Source organism: Scardinius erythrophthalmus (genome assembly GCF_964197995.2).
Source record: "Scardinius erythrophthalmus genome assembly, chromosome: 9".
NCBI lineage: Eukaryota > Metazoa > Chordata > Actinopteri > Cypriniformes > Leuciscidae > Scardinius > Scardinius erythrophthalmus.
The window spans coordinates 6,013,533-6,032,275 of NC_138229.1; the positions used below are offsets into that span (position 1 = coordinate 6,013,533).

Consider the following 18,743-nt stretch of genomic DNA (forward strand, 5'->3'; position numbering starts at 1 on the left):
TACAGAGATGCAAACAAGCTGTTTAAACTGGGCACGTCAAAGCAAACGTTCTTTCGCTCTTTCTTTGGTCCTGTTGTCAGCAGACTTAAGCGCATGGAGTATGTCTGAAACTGAACGTACATCTGTATACTGTATCCAGTGTAGACCGTGTCAGCGTCACATCCAGTGAAGGCAAATGTCCGCCGTTAAGCAACTGAACACCAGTGGGCGGGACCTACTGTATGGTGCAATGCTGTATACAATTCTTGCTCTGGAGACAAGCATATGCAAATGTATTTGTCCGTGTGATGTCACATATCCCACAATATCTAAATACATTGTTTTTGGAGCTTTGTTTGTAATGAGAAAGACGTTTTATGCTATGAAACTTGCAGGATATTTTAGTATGTCAAAAGTTCAAGGCCAATTTGATTTCTCATGTCATGACCCCTTTAATATCCAACAATATTATGGATTTTACTGCACTGACAGTAAACTTGAAAAACAAAACCTGAACTGAAATGATCTGAATAATGACACTGTTGTCTTCTGCTTCATATGTGAGTTTTTTTTTTAATCAAAATATCAACATTGTTATTGAACTGATTTGAGTTAACAGTGAACTGACTGGAGCTGAATAACATCATTACTGTCTTCAGTAGAGCTGCTTATAGCTGAATTGAAATTGCTTCATATTGAATGAACTTTACACAGTTATTGAACTGAATTGAATCAACGCTGATCTGAATTGAGCTGAACAGCTGCTTTACAGCATATTTTGAATCTGTCTCATATTTGATGCATCAGGTTTGCATCATTAATGTTACTTTCCTGTTTATCACTGTGAAGCTGCTTTGAAACTATTTCTATTGTATAAAAGTAAAAATAAAGCCGACTTGACTTCTAATTCTAATTCATTTCTCTGTCTATATGCTGTGGTCAGACTTCCAGGCCACCGGGCTGAAGAAAGGCATGTTTTTTAACCCCGACCCCTACCTGAAGATCGCCATCCACCCCGGCAAGCACAGCATCTTCCCTGCCCTGCCTCACCACGGCCAGGAGAAGAGATCAGGCATCGTCTGCAATACCATTAATCCCGTTTGGCAGAGGGAGGTATGGGAAACAAACAAGCACATACCCATTCTAGATTAAACATGCTCGTATATAAATCCTTATAAAACAATATCTGGCCCCACTGTTATTATTCACAGACGTTTAACCCAGCGCTGCCCTTCTGTGTTTTGTATTCCACATGGAATTTGTCATGTAAATCCTTCATTCTGCAAATTAACTTGATGCGTCACTGCAGAATCCCAAACACGGCTCACTGTCCTGCTGACTGACGGACCGGATTTAGTTCAAATCTTTTTCTGTTTTCATTAGACAGCATGTCATCTTCGTTGGGCTGGGAATTGAGAAACGGTTCTATTTATAAACCAATATGGGAATTGTATGATTTGAGTCACAGACAAAATCATTGGTTTAAAATGGCTTGCTCACTAACAGACCCAATTATAGAGAATATAGATACACAGTTAGAACTTTTGTTTAATTAATGGTATATAAACAATGTACACTACCTTTCAAAAGTTTGGGTAGGGTAAAAATATTTTTTGTATTGTTTTTGAAAGAAGTCTCTTATGCTCACCAAGGCTGCATTTATTTGATCAAGATACAGTTAAAACTGTGTAATATTATTGCAGTATTATTATAATGGTTTTCTATTTTAACATCTTTTAAAATGTAATTTATTCCTGTGATCAAAGCTGAATTTTCAGCATCATTACTCCAGTCTTCAGTGTCACATGATCCTTCAGAAATCATTCTAATATGCTGATTTGCTGCTCATTATTATTATTAATGTTGAAAACAGTTGTGCTGCTAAATATTTTTTGCAAACCATAATTTTCAGGATTCTTTGATGAATAGAAAGTTCATAAGGACAACATTATTTGTCACTTTTGATCATTTTAATACATCCTTGCTAAATAAAATAAAATCTTACTAACCCCAAACTTTTGAACGGTAGTAGATAGTATATGTAATTAGGTTTATCAAAAGTATTTAAGAAACCTTAAAATAACCGTAATATTTAAATGGATGGAGAATCTGAATCGTTAAATTCCTTATAATTCACATCACTTCATCTTTTTGGTGCAGATGAGATGAGATCACCTGGATTTGATGCGATTGTTTTCATGTTGTAGAGTGGCTGTTTCTGGATGATATTGTCCTCCGCTAAGTGCTCTTATTAGATTTGTGATGAGTAGAGGAGATCGCCTTACAGCAGAGGTTTGAAATAGGTCAAGATATGGGGAATGAATGATGAAGAGCGGGTTTGTTTCTTTACTATCAGTTTTTGAAGCGATTTGAGTGAGACCCTTTGGTTAGTGCTGTATCTTTTATAAGTGATCATAATAGCTGAACTTCAGTTCTTAATTATTATAGGTTAAATTAAATTAACCTAAAAACTTAATGTTTAACATTAAAAACTTTGTTAATGTTTTTGACTAAAAAACTAGAAGGCCAATAGACATGCATCAACTGCCCATACAACTTAATATTTTAATATTTGGAGTGCCAATACAGCCAAGCTCCAAATATAAACACATGTTTATGACCATTTTATCTGTTCATTTAGTTTTTCTACTTTTGAAAATAAAGACAGTTTCTTTTACTCAAGCAACATCCATCTACTGTATGATGAACAATAACTTCTCACATTGCATTCACATTACTTTGTAAAATGCACATTTGCTTGATACCAACAAGTTGACTTTTTTTCATATTAGGTTACAAGTTCTTCTTGAAATGATTGCAGTCTCTTCCTCTGTGTCTTTGTGTTTCTTTCTCGTAGCGCTTTAATTTTGTGTCTCTGCCCACGGATGTGTTGGAGATTGAGGTGAAGGACAAGTTTGCCAAAAGCCGACCCATCATAAAGCGTTTCTTGGGCAAGCTGTCCATGCCAGTGCAAAGATTACTGGAGAAGCATGCTATCGGGTTCGTACTCATAGAAAATCAAACCTAAACTAAACTGAAAAAGAAAATTTGTTATGCTATTGAGTTGAAATACTAATTGCAAGATGCTTGCTTGTGTTTTTTAATAGTGATCGAGTGGTCAGTTACACTCTGGGTCGGAGGCTTCCAACAGAGCATGTCAGTGGCCAGCTGCAGTTCAGGTTTGAGATTACCTCCTCCATCCACCCAGGTAATTCCAGTTTTTATTCTACCTTGTATTAAACATAATAAATCCTTAAAGGGCTAGTTCACCCAAAAATTAAAATTAGCCCATGATTTACTCACCCTCAAGGCATCCTAGGAGTATATGACATTGTTCTTTCAGACGAATACAATCGGAGTTATATTTAAAAAAAATCCTGGCTCTTCCAAGCTTTATAATGGCAGTGAATTGTCATTTCTGTTTTGAAGTCCATCAAAGTGCATCCATCCATGATTAAAGTGCTCTACACAGCTCTGTGGGGTTACAGTTTTTCTCGATTGTTTACACACATTTTCTGAAAGCATGCCTCATATTCTCAGAACTCTACACACAAATCAAAAAACACACACACAATGGGCAAAACCCCTCAATTCTCCTGCAAAATGAAACTTTACATTCAAAACAATGTTATTTCTTCTCAAAATGGTATTTTGTTTTCAAATGACACACAAACCATCATATGAATATAGACATTTATAAGAACCAGTTGAACACACTCAGTGTAAAACACTATGATGAATGGAAAACACTTCTTCTCCATTCATCATAATGACTTACGCCTTTTTTTGGTTCAGTGTTACACTTACTACAGACAGTACATACATAAGTGTGTTGTAAAATATTTGAGAATATTGTTTTTATACTCAGAACACACAAATACACGGTAACAAATATATTTTATTTTTCCACAAAAACAATATACACAGTGTGCATCCCAACCAACACAAAGTTGTACATACAGTGGTCTACATACAAAACAACTGAAGAATTGACTGTATACAGTTACAGTAAAAAAAAAAAAAATCTAATGTTGGCATCCATTGCTCCATTGAAGAGCTGACCTGTTGCCCTTTTATGCTAAAGCTCTGATTGCTAATTGTAAAACTGTGTGACGGGTGTTTGCCCATGTGATGAGTCAGTGTGCATATTTGAATGGCAGTGTGTTCCTTGTGAAAACAAGAGGTTTTCTGCATGAAAATTGTGCCAAAAGCAGAATTGTGTGTAGTGTTTTGAAAAAAGTGTGTTTTAGAACTGCAATTTGAGTGTAAAGCAGGAACTGTGCTTGTAGTTCAGCAGAATTGGTTCAGGGGGTTGGTGAATGAGTTACATGTTGTGGTCATTGTGTCTCAAGTACCAGTATTTGTGTGTAAACAATTGAGAAAAACTGTAATAAAGGCCTTCTGAAGTTCGTGTAAGAAAAAATTCATATTTAAAACTTTATCTACTAAAATAACTAGCTTCCTGCAGACAGTCGTACGCATCGATTTACGGCAAAAGAGTGACCCTTGACCTTGACGCACAACGTAATGACGAACGTGTAAGTGCAGAGGATAGGGCAAAACAAAACAGCAGTCACAAATTAGGAGTCTAAAACGACAAATTTAAAGAGAAATGTCGGAGGAGCTTGAGTTTGTTGCCCAGCCCTGTTTGTGTGAACTGCGAGGGCGTCTAAACTTACACTACTCCTACAGCCTACGTCATACATGTGTCACGGGTTACTCTTGTGGTGTATGCCGACTTGCGTATGTGTACGGTCGTCTGCCAGAAGTTAGTTATTTTAGTTTTAAACAGCATTCATTTGAAATGTTATTTATTTTGTAACATTATAAATGTCTTAACTGTCAATTTTGATCAATTGAATGCATCCTTCCTGAATAAAAGTATTCATTGCTGACCCTAAACATTTGAGCTTAGTTAATTATGATAAACCATCATATTATTGGCTTCTAATACTGCTCTAACATTAAAAAGTCATATGCTTGCCAGTATTGTGCATCTTCACTAGATGGTATTGTCATGTATGCATTGCACCATGTAGGTTACAGATTTCTGTCCTCTTCACAGATGATGAGGACATGTCTCTTAGTACAGAGCAGCCAGTGGCAGAAGCTCAAGTCCAACCTCAAGCAGAAGACACCATGAGCTTAGACCAGGAGGCCCCAGAGTTGCCCTTAGATGGAGATACAGCTTCTGTAGAGATGCCCATGGACGTTGAATCCGGGCAAAACTGTGCAGCTGAGGAAGATGCAATAGAGGAAGAGCCTTTAGAGACAGAGCAGCAGGAGGCAGCTGCCGAGAGCCGCGAACAAATGGAGCACAACGTAGGTGGACCCAACGTAGAAGCAGAAGAGACAGTCCAAGAAGAGGCAGAAACTGATAGTGCCTTTGCCGATGAGCCTGCAGACTCTTCAGGAGCTCCTGCTGGAGTCGAAGAGGAGGCGATCTCGGACCCGCAGCCGGTTTCAGAGGAACCAGAGGTGGATCTAGAGGAAGGCTGCTCGCTCAGGATCAGAACCACACCGAGACGGAAGCCACGACCATGCTCTTTACCCGTGTCTGAGCTGGAGACGGTCATCGCTTCAGCCTGCGGAGAACCCGAGACTCCACGCTCCCATTACATCCGAATCCACCACTTGCTGCACAGCCTGCCATCCACTCAAGCTCAACCAGGAGATGCAGCTGGGCTTGAGCCCGACAGGCCGCAGGGCGTAGAGGAGGAAGAGGAGGAGGAGGAGGAGGAAGAGGGTGCGACTCTTGAGCCTCATGCTTTAACACCCAACGGCCCCCGCAGGACGCTTCCCCGCAGCCGCTCACACGAGCGCCTGTCCGACCTCATTCAGATGCTCGACGGAGATGGGCAGCCGCTCGGGGCTGAAGGCCAAACCGGAGTTCAAAGGTCACCAGGGGAAAGCGAATGCGATTTGAGCCCGGTGCCCTGCTGCAGTCATATGGCACATAGGGCCTCGGGCCCCGTGCGGGCGCCGTCTCTAGACAGCGCACGTAGATCGGAGAGCACTGTGTTCTCCTCACAGGATGACGAGGACGAGATGGACAGGGTGAACGGTATTCTGGGATTTGAGGGAGAGACCGGACAAGGCGCTAAGAGCCGGGAGCCGGGGGACGGAAGCTGTCAGTGGGAGGAGGCGCCAGACAGTCACGTCCAGAGCCCGCATGGCATTATGGATAATGGAGAATCACCTGTAGCTGGTCCAAGCAGCAGGAGTGAGTAGACTGGGTTTCCATGCATACAGTAGATCATGTGTTGTGTGTGTAGATCTAGGTTTTCCCTTTAGCAGATACTCTAAAGTATCTATGAAGAATGCCCTGGCTTGTGTTTGTGGTATGTTTAGGAGAATGTCCTTTGCCTTGTAACCATCCTGCAGTGAGCCAGCTTCCAGCACTGCGGCCCGACCCACATCACTATCCCACCATAGACGAGCCGCTACCTCCAAGTAAGTTCTGCTGTCTCATCACGCACTGTAATGTATTCAATGTACTTCAGGTGATTCGCCTATAAATTATACATAGTTATCAAAATAATAATAATATATATATATATATATTAAAGAAATTAATACTTTTATTCAACTTTTATTATTATACACATTAAATGGATAAAAAGTGACAGTCAATACATTTCAGTTTCCACAGAAATATTAAGCAGCACTACGGTTTTAAACATTGATAATAATAGGAAATGTATTTGAGCACTAAATCGGCATATTAGAATGATTTCTAAAGGATCACTGAAGTTATAATGCTGAAAATTCATTTAAAATTAAATTTTAAAATGACATACAATATGAGTATTTTTACTTTATTTTTCACCAAATAAATGCAGCCTTTGTGAGCATAAGAGAAAGAGACTTCTTACAAAAACAAAGAAATTCAGACACCAACCTTTTTGAATGGTACTGCATGTAACTTTTTTATATTGCATTCATTTGATTGATTTTTTTAAATAATAATTTATAATGAAAGATTTTCACATTATCACAAATAAAATTTTAAATGAATAATATGAGGTCCTATGTCTATTACGAAACATCAGATACTGTAAGAGCAAAATGTTACTTCACAAAAACATCCATAGCATGAGATTAACCCATGCTTTTTTTATTTGCAGAAAGTAATTGTTTTTTATACATTTTGTTGCCTTTTAAATTGGAAGTTGGATGGAACTTCAGATGGAAGTAAATATTGCATCATCAAAACTGTGAAATCCATCCAAATGTGTCACTTTCTTCTGGTTTACCGCCCTTCACTGTATTTCAAAGCCATCGAGAGTCAAAATACAACCACTTGGACGCAAACAAACTTTCTTATCAGATATGCGTATTTTCAGTCTCACTCACTAACCCACACTGTGAGATATTCGGCACTGATTACTGTAATGCCGTTACCCACTCAAGCAAGTCTGCTTTCAACGACTTAATTTTACTCATGCTGCTGGGGTGTGTGTGTTTGTGTAGTGTACCCAAAAAATGAGTCAAATCTGAAACATCCTACATTGAGGGGATTTTTGAGGTGTTGTAAATAATGAAGGCACTAAATAATGCTAAATAATACTAATTAAAGTTAAAGTTAAAATATAAAAAAAACATTTAAGCAATCAAACTTCAATACTCAAAATCAAATACTTCAATATTTTTGCCTGGCAGACCAGAATATTGACTTGGGCATCAAATGTGTGTTTGTGTTTTGTTTGGCGTGCTCAGACTGGGAGGCCCGTATCGACAGTCACGGTCGTGTTTTCTACGTGGATCACATTAACCGGACCACCACATGGCAACGGCCCACGTCCGCAGCCACGCCGGATGGCCTGCGCAGGTCTGGTTCCGTCCAACAGATGGAGCAGCTCAACAGGAGGTAAACAGCACTGTTTATCAGCCGTTCCTCTTTTAACAGTTTTCTGAGTAAACCAACATTTTACACTTCTAGATACAGATCAATTGGATTGCATTAATGGTGCATCCTGTGATGTCCACATTTTTAATACGAAATGGATAGTTCTGACTCACAGATCTGATTAAGGGCAATTCCACGCAAAACTGTCACATCCATAACGCCAACTAAATACCATGGCATTGTGTTGGCGTTATGGATGTGACAGTTTTGAGTGGAATTGCCCTTAAATGAGCCACTGTGCTCTATTAAAGGAGTAGTTCACTTTTAAATGAAAATTCTGTCATTATATACTCACCCTCATGTTGTTTCAAACCTGTATGAATTTCTTTCTTCTGCTGAACACAATGGAAGATATTTAGAAGAATGTCAGTAACCAGGCAGTTTCTGGTACCATTGACTTCCATAGTATATTTTTTTCCTACTATGGAAGTCAATGGTACCAGAAACTGCCTGGTTACTGACATTCTTCTAAATATCTTCCATTCTGTTCAGCAGAAGAAAGAAATTCATACAGGTTTGAAACAACATGAGGGTGAGTATATGATGACAGAATTTTCATTTAAAAGTGAACTACTCCTTTAATGCACCAACTTGACCCTTGCCTTGACAATAGTAAACAGCCTACATTTAGGCTAATATTACTTGATGAATAATAATTCTTTCATTTCATTATTAAAAATGTATTTATTGCACTTTGGTGTCTTTTATCATTAAGCTGTTGCAACAACTGATTTTCTTACTCAGTATTTTTGTCTTGTTTTTCAGTACAAATATCTAAGTATTCTCAAGTTTATTTACTTGAGATGCAAAATGACATAAGAAAATGTTCAATGTGTTTGTTGTTCTGTTCCTCACAGCATCCTTTAACTGTGGTAAAATCACTGTATTGATCAGCATCAAGTGGTTTATTGCAAGTAGTATATTTAGCACTAAAGAGATGTTGTTGCTGTAGTAAAAGGAAATGGGCACATAACATAAGTATCTATAGAAACCTCTGTAGTAATTGCATAATTCAAAGCCAATGATTCATTTTCACACTCACAGACTCTGTCCGGTTCACATGGTATGTGTACAAGACAAGTATGTTCACATGGGCTAATAAACATGCACTCTTTTGCCACCTACAGGACAACAATATAGGATGTTGGCAGAAGTGTGTTTCAGGTCATGTTTCCACAAAGAATGTAATTAAAGGCTGTTTATTTAAGAGTCCACAAGCAGTGGATGACAGATTTAGATTATTCTTAAAGCACACAAAGCTTTACTGTACCATTAAGCACTATAAGGGATATATGTGAGGGTATGCAAGAAGAAATAGTTAGGAGTCTTACTGTACTGATATTTGTGACTAGAACAATACTCTTGTGCACTCGTCAGGTATCAGACCATCCAGAGGACGATGGCCACAGAAAGGAGAGACGAGGAGTCAGGCAGCCCCCGCAACGAGAGAACAGCCAACACTGAAACGGACTCGCCTCCTCAAACAACCGGTAACTTCATAAACATTCAATTCTATTCAATTCACATTTATTTGTTTAGCTCTTTTCACAATTAATATTGTTACAAAGTAGCTTTACAGTAATCTGTTATCAGAGGTGACTCAAATGAATGTCTAAATGTCAAAAGTGAACAGTTCTAATATATTACAAATCATGCAGTTAGCTAATATGATGTATTCATCTAGGCAGAAACAATGATCTCATTAAAGCAATTATTACAAGTTGTGATCATAATGATTACAATATATAGAAAATTTGGCAGTGGTGCATGTCGATTCAGAAGTGGCGTTATCTGAAGTCCTCGCAGGAGTTGGCGTCATCTCTTCAGAGGTGTTGGGTCATCTGAAATCTTCGTAAGAGGCTGGATCCAAAATGAAGCTGGCGTGCTCTCTAGTTACCTCGGGATGAGCATCCGGAGGTAGAGACAGAAAAAAACAAATGGAAAAAATAAGCGTAGCTGCTGTTCATAACATTTCAAGCAAAAAAATATTCATGTGCATTTCATCTGATATAACTGGAGTACAAGGTTATGAGATCTATTATGTGAATGCTTGGCTTAAGAGATTTTAGTCTAGATTTAAACTGGGAGAGTGAGTCTGAGCCCCGAATATTATCAGGAAGGTTATTCCAGAGTTTAGGAGCCAAATGTGAAAACGCTCTCCCTCTTTTAGAGGACTTCGATATCTTAGGTACTACCAAAAGTTCAGAGTTTTTTACCTTAAAGAGCATGAAGGATTGTAGGGTAATAGAAGATTGGTTAAATACACGGGAGTTGAACCATTTAGGGCCTTATAGGTCAGTAGCAATACTTTGTATAATGTAGAGATGATCAAATTGGGGACATATGATCATATTTTCTTGACTTGGTCTGAACTCTAGCTGCTGCATTTTGGACCAATTGTAGCTTGTTTATTGAGAATGCAGGACAACCATCTAGTAATGCATTACAGTACTTTTCCAATCTAGAGGTCATGAATGCATGAACTAACTTCTCTGTATCAGAAACAGAGAACATGTTCCGTAGCTTAGCAATGAGGTGGAAGAAGTCTGTTTTTGTAACATATGAAATATAATTATCGAAAGAAAATGTGCTGTCTAATATAACACCCAGGTCTTTAACATAATACCTCAGTCTTATCCAAAGTTAATAGAAGAAAATTACTGGTCATCTTTAACACACTCTTTAACACACTTGGATAATTTAGAGATTTCATCTGGTCATAATATGTGTGTGTGTGTATATATATATATATATATATATATATATATATATATATATATATATATATATATATATATATATATATATATATATATATATATATAATATCTGAGTATAACTGAGTGTCATTGGCATAACAGTGGAAATTAGTTCCATGTTTTCTAAAAAATATATTATCAAGAGGCAGCATGTATATTCAAAATTGCAGAGAGCCTAAAACAGCGCCCTGTGGCACTCCATAATTTACTGATGTTAACTTGGATTATTCCCCGTTTAAATAAACAGAATGGTAACAGTCAGATAGGCACAATCTAAACCACCCTAATGCCTGTCCCTGAATACCGGTGTAATTTTGTAATCGATCTAGAGTATGTCATGATCTATAGTGTTGAACTTAGCACTAAGATCAAGTAAAACTGGTATTGAGATGCAGCTTTGGTTAGATTTTAATGAGCACTGTTTCTGTGCTATGATGGGGCCTGAATCCTGACTGAAATTTTTCATAGATAGCATTTTATCACTTTTCTTGGATTTTAGACATAAATGGAAGATTTTGCTAGCAGCTTTTAGATTCTATGCGATTCTAAAGACCTCTAAATGTGTTTGTCTCTAGGTAATGAGTTTCTCTCTTGAAAGCACGAGTAATAATGTTGTACCATGGTGCGGTACTTTTCTCTCTAACCTTTTTTTAATCTGATGGGTGCAACAGTTTTTAATCTACGTTTGTAATGTAATGTGTGAAAGATTGTATTCCTGTATTATGTACATAGAGAATCACAATGCTGAAAAAGTTTTTTCAGTAACTTTAACTATGTTTGGATTTGAAATCAAAATAATGAATAGACGGAGAACTAATGTTGTATTTGTGGTATACAGCCGCAGATCAGTTGCGCACTGCAAACGCTTCTAATTTGAAAGGACAATGAGCCCGTCCTGCTTCTGCACTGCATACGTACCTACATACAATCTGCGTATGCACTGCACACGGAGATGAAAATCATTTGCTCACCCTCATGTCAGTCACAACCTCTTTGTTTGTCTATATTTAAAAAAAAAAAGTAATTATTCTGCACATAATCCAATGCAGAATGCTCTTTTCCAGGTCATTTGATAATGCGTCCAGCTACAAATTAGAGTATAATTTTCCTAGCTCCGTTTAACACATTTTACCATGTTTAAATCCAAATGCAGAATTATGCAGATTTTCCACAAAAAGCAAAAATGTGAAGAAAAAAAACCCCCTGTAGATTCCATCAGGGCTTGCTCATTTGCATGTAACAAATGTAGAAAGTAACCAATATCTGTTCTAAAAAGCACAAAAAGTGTCTTAATTATATGCTACAGTACATGGCAGGTCTTCATATCAGGCTTTCTTTGAGCAAAATTGATCAATGACTGAAAATCAAGTCGTTACTAACTTAAAAACTTGCCTTCTGTCTTTTAAAATCTGGTGTGTTCATGGTGCATGTGAGATTGTCTTTTTTTGCATGCAGCCAAAAGCAGAGCACACTAGACATAGAAAGACGATAAGAAGAAACTGCACACAGACCTCACATATCTTGTGAATGTGGCAGGTTTGACCATGCAGAAGCATAAACGAGATTTGAGAGCTGGGTCAAAAGAAGGATTTTAATTTTGGGTGAGCTATCCCTTTAAATTATCTTTCTTTCATTTAAGAGTTGAGGAGAGACGCACCATGTTCTCCGGGTCATTGTCAGAAGATCACTTTACTACTGCAGAGTCCAGCAGTCAAATTCATCACTCACCCAGAGTTCTTCACTGTGCTTCACGCAAATTATGTGAGTTGCTACCTCACTACACATTTATTTATTTTTTAAAACATTCATTTTCTATCTATAGAGTATTTAAGTTACACCACCGTTATAAAGTTTGGGTTCGTAAGTATTTTTTTTAATGAAATAATACTTTTATTCATCAAGGATGCATTAAATTGATCAAAAGTGACACAAATCTTTTGTAACACTTTAAATGTCTTTACTATTTCAATAAGTGCTGATCTTTTGAACTTTCTATTCAAATGATCATTAAAATGACCGTTTTCCACAAAATTATGTTTCTTGAGCACCAAATCAGCATATTAGAATGATTTCTAAAAAATTCAGCTTTGCCATCACAGGAATAAATTACATTCTAAAATATATTAAGATTACAACAGTTAAGAGAACAAAACAGTTATTTTAAATTGTAAGAATATTTCACAGTATTACTGTTTTAACTGGATTTTTGATCAAATAAATGCAGAGTTGGTGAACATAAGAGATTCTTTCAAAATCTTACAGACACCAAACCTTTGAATGGTAGTGTACGTTGTAATTAAGAAGTTTATGCCAATGTTATGTTAACTTCCTCTTTTTTTAATATAGGGAGCGTATCGCATGTTCACCAACAGCTCGTGTCTGAAACACATGGTCCTGAAGATCAGGCGGGATGCTCGAAACTTTGAGCGCTACCAGCACAACCGTGACCTGGTGACCTTCTTGAATAGGTTCGCTGATGCTCAGCTGGAGCTGCCGCGGGGCTGGGAGATCAAAACAGACCCACAGGGGAAGGTACGTCACAGCACGCAGTTCTTAACATCTCACATCAGTGCCATTATTGCCATTAGTGTTTGTCCTCCACTTTTCTCTGCAGTCGTTCTTTGTAGACCACAACAGTCGTGCCACAACCTTCATTGATCCCAGGATCCCCTTGCAAAACGGCAGATTGCCCAATCACCTGACGCATCGCCAGCACCTGCAGAGATTACGCAGCTACAGCGCAGGAGAGGTCAGACACACTCACAATCTAGAGGAAATTACTGTTATGTAATATTACAATGTTTATTAGTTCATTCGTTTATTCTTTTCCACCTAGGCATCAGAGGTGTCGCGCACCAGAGGGGTGTCTTTGTTAGCCAGGCCTGGAAACAGCCTGGTAGCAGCTATACGAAGCCAGCAGGAGCCGGTACCATTAGGTAATGGTAAAAAATAAATACCTATTCTATATGTATACACTCCCGTTTAAAAGTCTGTCAGTTTAAAAGACAGTAAGATTTATTTATTTTTTCAGCAAAGATGCTTAAATTGATCAAAAGTGACAGTAAAAAGATGTATCTCATTTTTTACAAAATATGAAGGAGCACAACTGTTTTCAACAATGATTAGGCTATCGTAAGAAATGTTTTCCTTCTGTGTCCCAGCCTACAATGATAAGATTGTAGCATTTTTACGGCAACCAAACATCTTTGAGGTGCTACAGGAGCGACAGCCGAGTCTGGCGAGGAATCACTCACTCAAGTATGACCCTCCACCTTCCTCTGTTACTGTAATAAAATGCATCATTAGCACTTCCAAGCAGTTCTCAGTTTTTTGGGTGTGTTTATGTGTGAAGGGAAAAGGTGCTCCACATCCGAACCGAAGGCACACAGAGACTGGAGAAGCTGTCGTGTGATGCTGACCTGGTCATGCTGTTAAGGTAAAGCACCCAAGCAGATTGGCCACATGAAAGCAAATCTACCTGTATAAGAACGCAAAGATTTCCTGGGCTGCACAAAGTATGCATTTGTAATTCATAAACTGTCACACATGCTTTCTTCAGAATGTGTTTTGATTTGCTTTTCAGTTTGTTTGAGGAGGAAATCATGTCTTACGTTCCTCTCGCTTCATTTCACCCCGGGTTCAACTTCTCTCCGCGCTGCTCCCCCGGTTCTTCTCCCCAGAACTCTCCAGGTGAGTCGGCCGAGAGCTTTAACCATAGGCCTCAGATGGTCTGCAAATTACATTTATATTACTTAGAAGACAACTTGATATGATAATTCCCAATTCAGACCTCATTTGTATCTCCAGACCAACTTTTCAAGACACATTATCCCATATACATCAGTATTTAGCACTGGGATAGGATCTGAGATGGATATTAAAACCAGTTATTACAGAGCTCTCTGAAATGCTTGATTGTGATTGGCCAGTTATTACATTCCGAGGTCAGTCGATAATGACTGTTGCCAGTAGCGAAGCTGTATGATGACGGCTCATCTGGGTATTTGAGGCCGGCGCTTCTATCTCTCACATCATACCGCAGACGGACTCTGATGCCATCTTGAGCCTCAATTATCGACTCTACAGTATTTACTGTCAAAACGAAACTAGATGACTTCAGTATTAATAATAGCCCTGTGGTAATATTGTTGAAGTGTTTGTCTTGTTGCTCGGATTTTGCACACTGTAATGGATTATAATATAACAAGCAGGTAAGATTTTAAAATGATTCTTCTCAAATCAATATTTCCATGTCCTCGTCATTATTTATGTGGTGAAAACAGCTTTTCTCCACAAATAATGATAAGTAGTGCTACTATAGATTATCACTTAAATGTCCATCTTGTTTGAACTTTTTAGTTCATCTAGGCTCAAAGCTGATTGCTAGGAACTGTTTTTGTTTGCGGATTTAATGAGCTTATAAAATATTTAAACTCAAATCAATATTCCGTGTCTAATTATTTACTGTGGCAAGTAGCTGTGGAATAAGCAGGATAATGTGCATCCCAACCGGTGGTTATAGCAGAATAAACCCGACCGGGTGATCAGGACCCTGACACGAAAGGGACTTGCATAAACCACTTCAGGCTGATACAAGCGATATCAAAAGGCTTGATGTACATTATATCTTACTTAAAGTGATAAGAGATCCTTATTTTTGCAAGGAAAGTGATAGATTATTCACACACACTCTGATTTACTCTGATAAAGGCTTCCTTGAGCGAACTCCTCTCGTTCCAGTCTGCTGTCTGTCTGGTGAGGGCTCTCCAGGTCAGCTGCTCTCAAGCCTTCAATACTGTCCCCACCCGGCTGCCCCTCTCTGTGTCATGATGGACATGTTACAGACCCTAAGCCTGTTTTGTGTGAATATTCAAACCTCTGTCCTCGGCTTTTCCTTATTCTGTCCATAAAGTGGTTAACTAACTAGTCTTGTTTTGTATACTTTCATTTTGTAAAACTTGACCGTTGTGCATGTTTGGACACTCTCAAAAACCGGTCAAAAAATGATCAAGGATAAAACTGTACTCCGGTACATTATCAAAGATCCTTGTCCTGTAATATGTCTTTTATGTAACGAAAGGAACAGTCATCTCACCCATTCGTGTGTTTGTTCTCGAGGTGAACAATCTCCTCTTTCCTTTTGGAGTTGTTTTATGGCCTGCTGATCCTTGACAGTCATTCCCTGATGATTGATATGTGAAGTAAGCTGGAGTTCACATCTGTGGTGATGGTTTGGTCTTTTCTTTAGGGACCCAGAGGGCTCGGGCACCAGCGCCTTACCGCAGAGACTTTGAAGCCAAACTGCGCAACTTCTACAGGAAGCTTGAGGCAAAGGGCTACGGGCAAGGACCTGGGAAGATCAAGTGCGTTAACAGTAACACTGACAATTGATATTCAGTGCCGTTCTAAGATTTCTCACCAAGGCTGCATTTATTTAATCAGAAATACAGTAATTTTGTGAAATATGATTACGATTTAAAATAACATTTTAAAATATTTTGACTATTTAAAACTATTTATTTCTGTGATAGTAAAGCTGAATTTTCAGCCTTATATGATCCTTCAGAAATCATTCTAACATGCTGACTTGCAGCTCAAGAAACATTTCTTATCATTTTCAATGTTGAAATCAGTTGTGCTGCTTAATATTTTTCTGGAAACGTGATAGTTTTTTTTTCAGGATTCTTTGATTAATAGAAAGTTCCAAAAGAACAGCGTTTATTTTGAAATCTTTGGCAATATTGTAAACTTTTGATCAATTTAATGCATCCATGATGAGTAAAAGTATTAATTAACCTTACCGACCCCAATCTTTTATGTGTTTAAATATGCTGCTTATAATATTTAAAGTAAGATCAAGTGTTGGCCAATAAATTAGTATCAGCAAGATAAATGTCCTACACTTCTCACTTCATCTTATTTTTTTTTAGACTGATTGTCAGAAGAGATCATCTTTTAGAAGGAACGTTTAACCAGGTCATGGCCTACTCCCGTAAAGAGCTCCAGAGAAACAAGCTGTACATCACCTTTGTCGGAGAAGAAGGGTGAGGCTCCTCAAATAGGTAGTGTTTAAGCAAAAGTCATATATGGTTATATCTGAATTCTGCTCTTCTTTCCAGACTGGACTACAGCGGACCATCGCGAGAGTTTTTCTTCCTGCTGTCTCAAGAGCTGTTTAACCCTTACTATGGCCTGTTTGAGTACTCCGCTAATGACACGTACACTGTCCAAATCAGCCCCATGTCTGCTTTTGTGGAAAACCATTTGGAATGGTAAGGTTCTTTCCACTTCCTCCCAAGGAATTCCACTTTCTGTGTGGTATGAGAAATCACACTGAATTGCCATTGACAGAGAAATAAATAAGTTATGTCATTGGCTGCTCTCACAGACTGCTGTTATTGCTAGAATCTCTGTTTTTGAGCTTCTTTCATGGACCGCATGATGTGCCGTGTGTTTTCAGGTTCCGTTTCAGTGGTCGAATTCTCGGCTTGGCATTGATTCATCAGTATTTGTTGGACGCTTTCTTCACCCGCCCATTTTATAAAGCTCTTCTCAGACTGTGAGTGGACCGGAAAGCATTTCATGCATTACATTAAATTAACATGTAGAGTTTGAAGATGACAAAAAATTGGCTTAAATTGTGAATGTCTTGTGTATTGTATATAAAGGTCTTTATTGAAAACACAAATCTAATTGTCAGAATTCTTTGATAAATAGAAAGTTCAAAAGAACAGCATTAATTTGAAATAGAAATCTTGAGTAACATAATCAATCTCTTTGCTGTCACTATCAAATATATATATATATGTTAGGGCTGTCAAAAGATTAATCGCGGTTAATCGCATCCAAAATAAAAGTTTGTGTTTACATAATATATGTGTGTGTACTGTGTATAATTAAATGTGTATATATAAATACACACACATGCTTGTATATATTTAAGAAAAATGTGTAATTTATATATAAAAAATTATAATATAATAAATATATACAGTATATGTATGCAAATATTTCTTAAATATATACATGCATGTGTGTGTTTTTATATATACAAAATAATTATACACAGTACACACACATATATTATGTAAACACAAACTTTTATTTTGGATGCGATTAATCGCGATTAATCTTTTGACAGCCCTAATATATATATATATATATATATATATATATATTATAAAATCACATGTATAAACAATTTAATGCATCCTTGCTGAAGAAAAGTATTAAAGTCTTTCAAAAACAACAAAATCTTACTGACCCTAAACTTTTGAACGGTAGTTTATATTTGCTTCCAAATTAGTGGCTGACAGAAGTTGTATTTTTGATAGCCAATAGGAAGCAGATATCTAGATTTATTTGATTTCGGTGATTTTATTATGGTAAATTCATCTGTTTTTTTTTTTTTGTTTTGTTTTTACCACAATCTCAAAAATGTTCCTTAATTCACTCTAATGCAATTTAACAATAAATAAACTAGAATAAAATTGTTACCCCTGTTTGCAGATCCACAGATCTCAGTGATCTGGAGTATCTGGACGAGGAGTTCCACCAGAGCTTACAGTGGATGAAGGAAAATGACATCACAGATGTGCTGGATCTTACCTTCACTGTCAATGAGGAAGTGTTCGGCCAGGTGGGAGAAACCCAACAAATCCTGTCTTAACGTCATGAAAATGCTTTCTCATTGTTTCTCAATTCTATATATATGTATATATAAACTCTGCAAAGAAAGAAACGTCCCTTTTTCAGTATACTGTATTTTAAAGATAAGTTTGTAAAATCCACTTTCACACATTCATTTGGTGGTGCGCTTTAAATTCCTCTTAATAACGCTTTTACCCCAACCCAGGCGTGTACGTCATCTTACATTGAATGCTGCTTAGTTATGAATGAACATGATGCAGGGCAACGACTGACTGTGTGATGAAGCCTATTAGAATGCAGTTAAAATACCTCTAAAATTCAAGAAATTATCGCAAAATTTTGTAATAAACAGCTGCCTAAAGATCCCTATCTTTAAAAATTCGGGGAGAGTGGATTTGGAATGAATTAAACACAAAAATATCTTTGCTGAGATAGGGTGTGTATGT

The 18,743-nt window shown here is 37.6% G+C and overlaps 1 protein-coding gene across 1 annotated transcript in view; it reads left to right on the forward strand.

Moving 5' to 3' along the window:
* Positions 1-18,743, forward strand: part of hecw1b (HECT, C2 and WW domain containing E3 ubiquitin protein ligase 1b) — a 38,180-nt gene that overhangs the window by 14,523 nt on the left and 4,914 nt on the right. The window contains exons 6-25 of the mRNA XM_081374806.1: positions 923-1,092; positions 2,837-2,979; positions 3,087-3,187; positions 5,045-6,202; positions 6,331-6,432; positions 7,699-7,849; positions 9,266-9,378; positions 12,287-12,408; positions 12,994-13,179; positions 13,262-13,396; positions 13,484-13,583; positions 13,809-13,905; positions 14,000-14,083; positions 14,231-14,337; positions 15,358-15,417; positions 15,896-16,010; positions 16,578-16,691; positions 16,767-16,919; positions 17,108-17,206; positions 18,157-18,286. Coding sequence (XP_081230932.1) covers positions 923-1,092; positions 2,837-2,979; positions 3,087-3,187; positions 5,045-6,202; positions 6,331-6,432; positions 7,699-7,849; positions 9,266-9,378; positions 12,287-12,408; positions 12,994-13,179; positions 13,262-13,396; positions 13,484-13,583; positions 13,809-13,905; positions 14,000-14,083; positions 14,231-14,337; positions 15,358-15,417; positions 15,896-16,010; positions 16,578-16,691; positions 16,767-16,919; positions 17,108-17,206; positions 18,157-18,286 — 3,440 coding nt within the window. The remainder of the gene's footprint in view (positions 1-922; positions 1,093-2,836; positions 2,980-3,086; positions 3,188-5,044; positions 6,203-6,330; positions 6,433-7,698; positions 7,850-9,265; positions 9,379-12,286; positions 12,409-12,993; positions 13,180-13,261; positions 13,397-13,483; positions 13,584-13,808; positions 13,906-13,999; positions 14,084-14,230; positions 14,338-15,357; positions 15,418-15,895; positions 16,011-16,577; positions 16,692-16,766; positions 16,920-17,107; positions 17,207-18,156; positions 18,287-18,743) is intronic.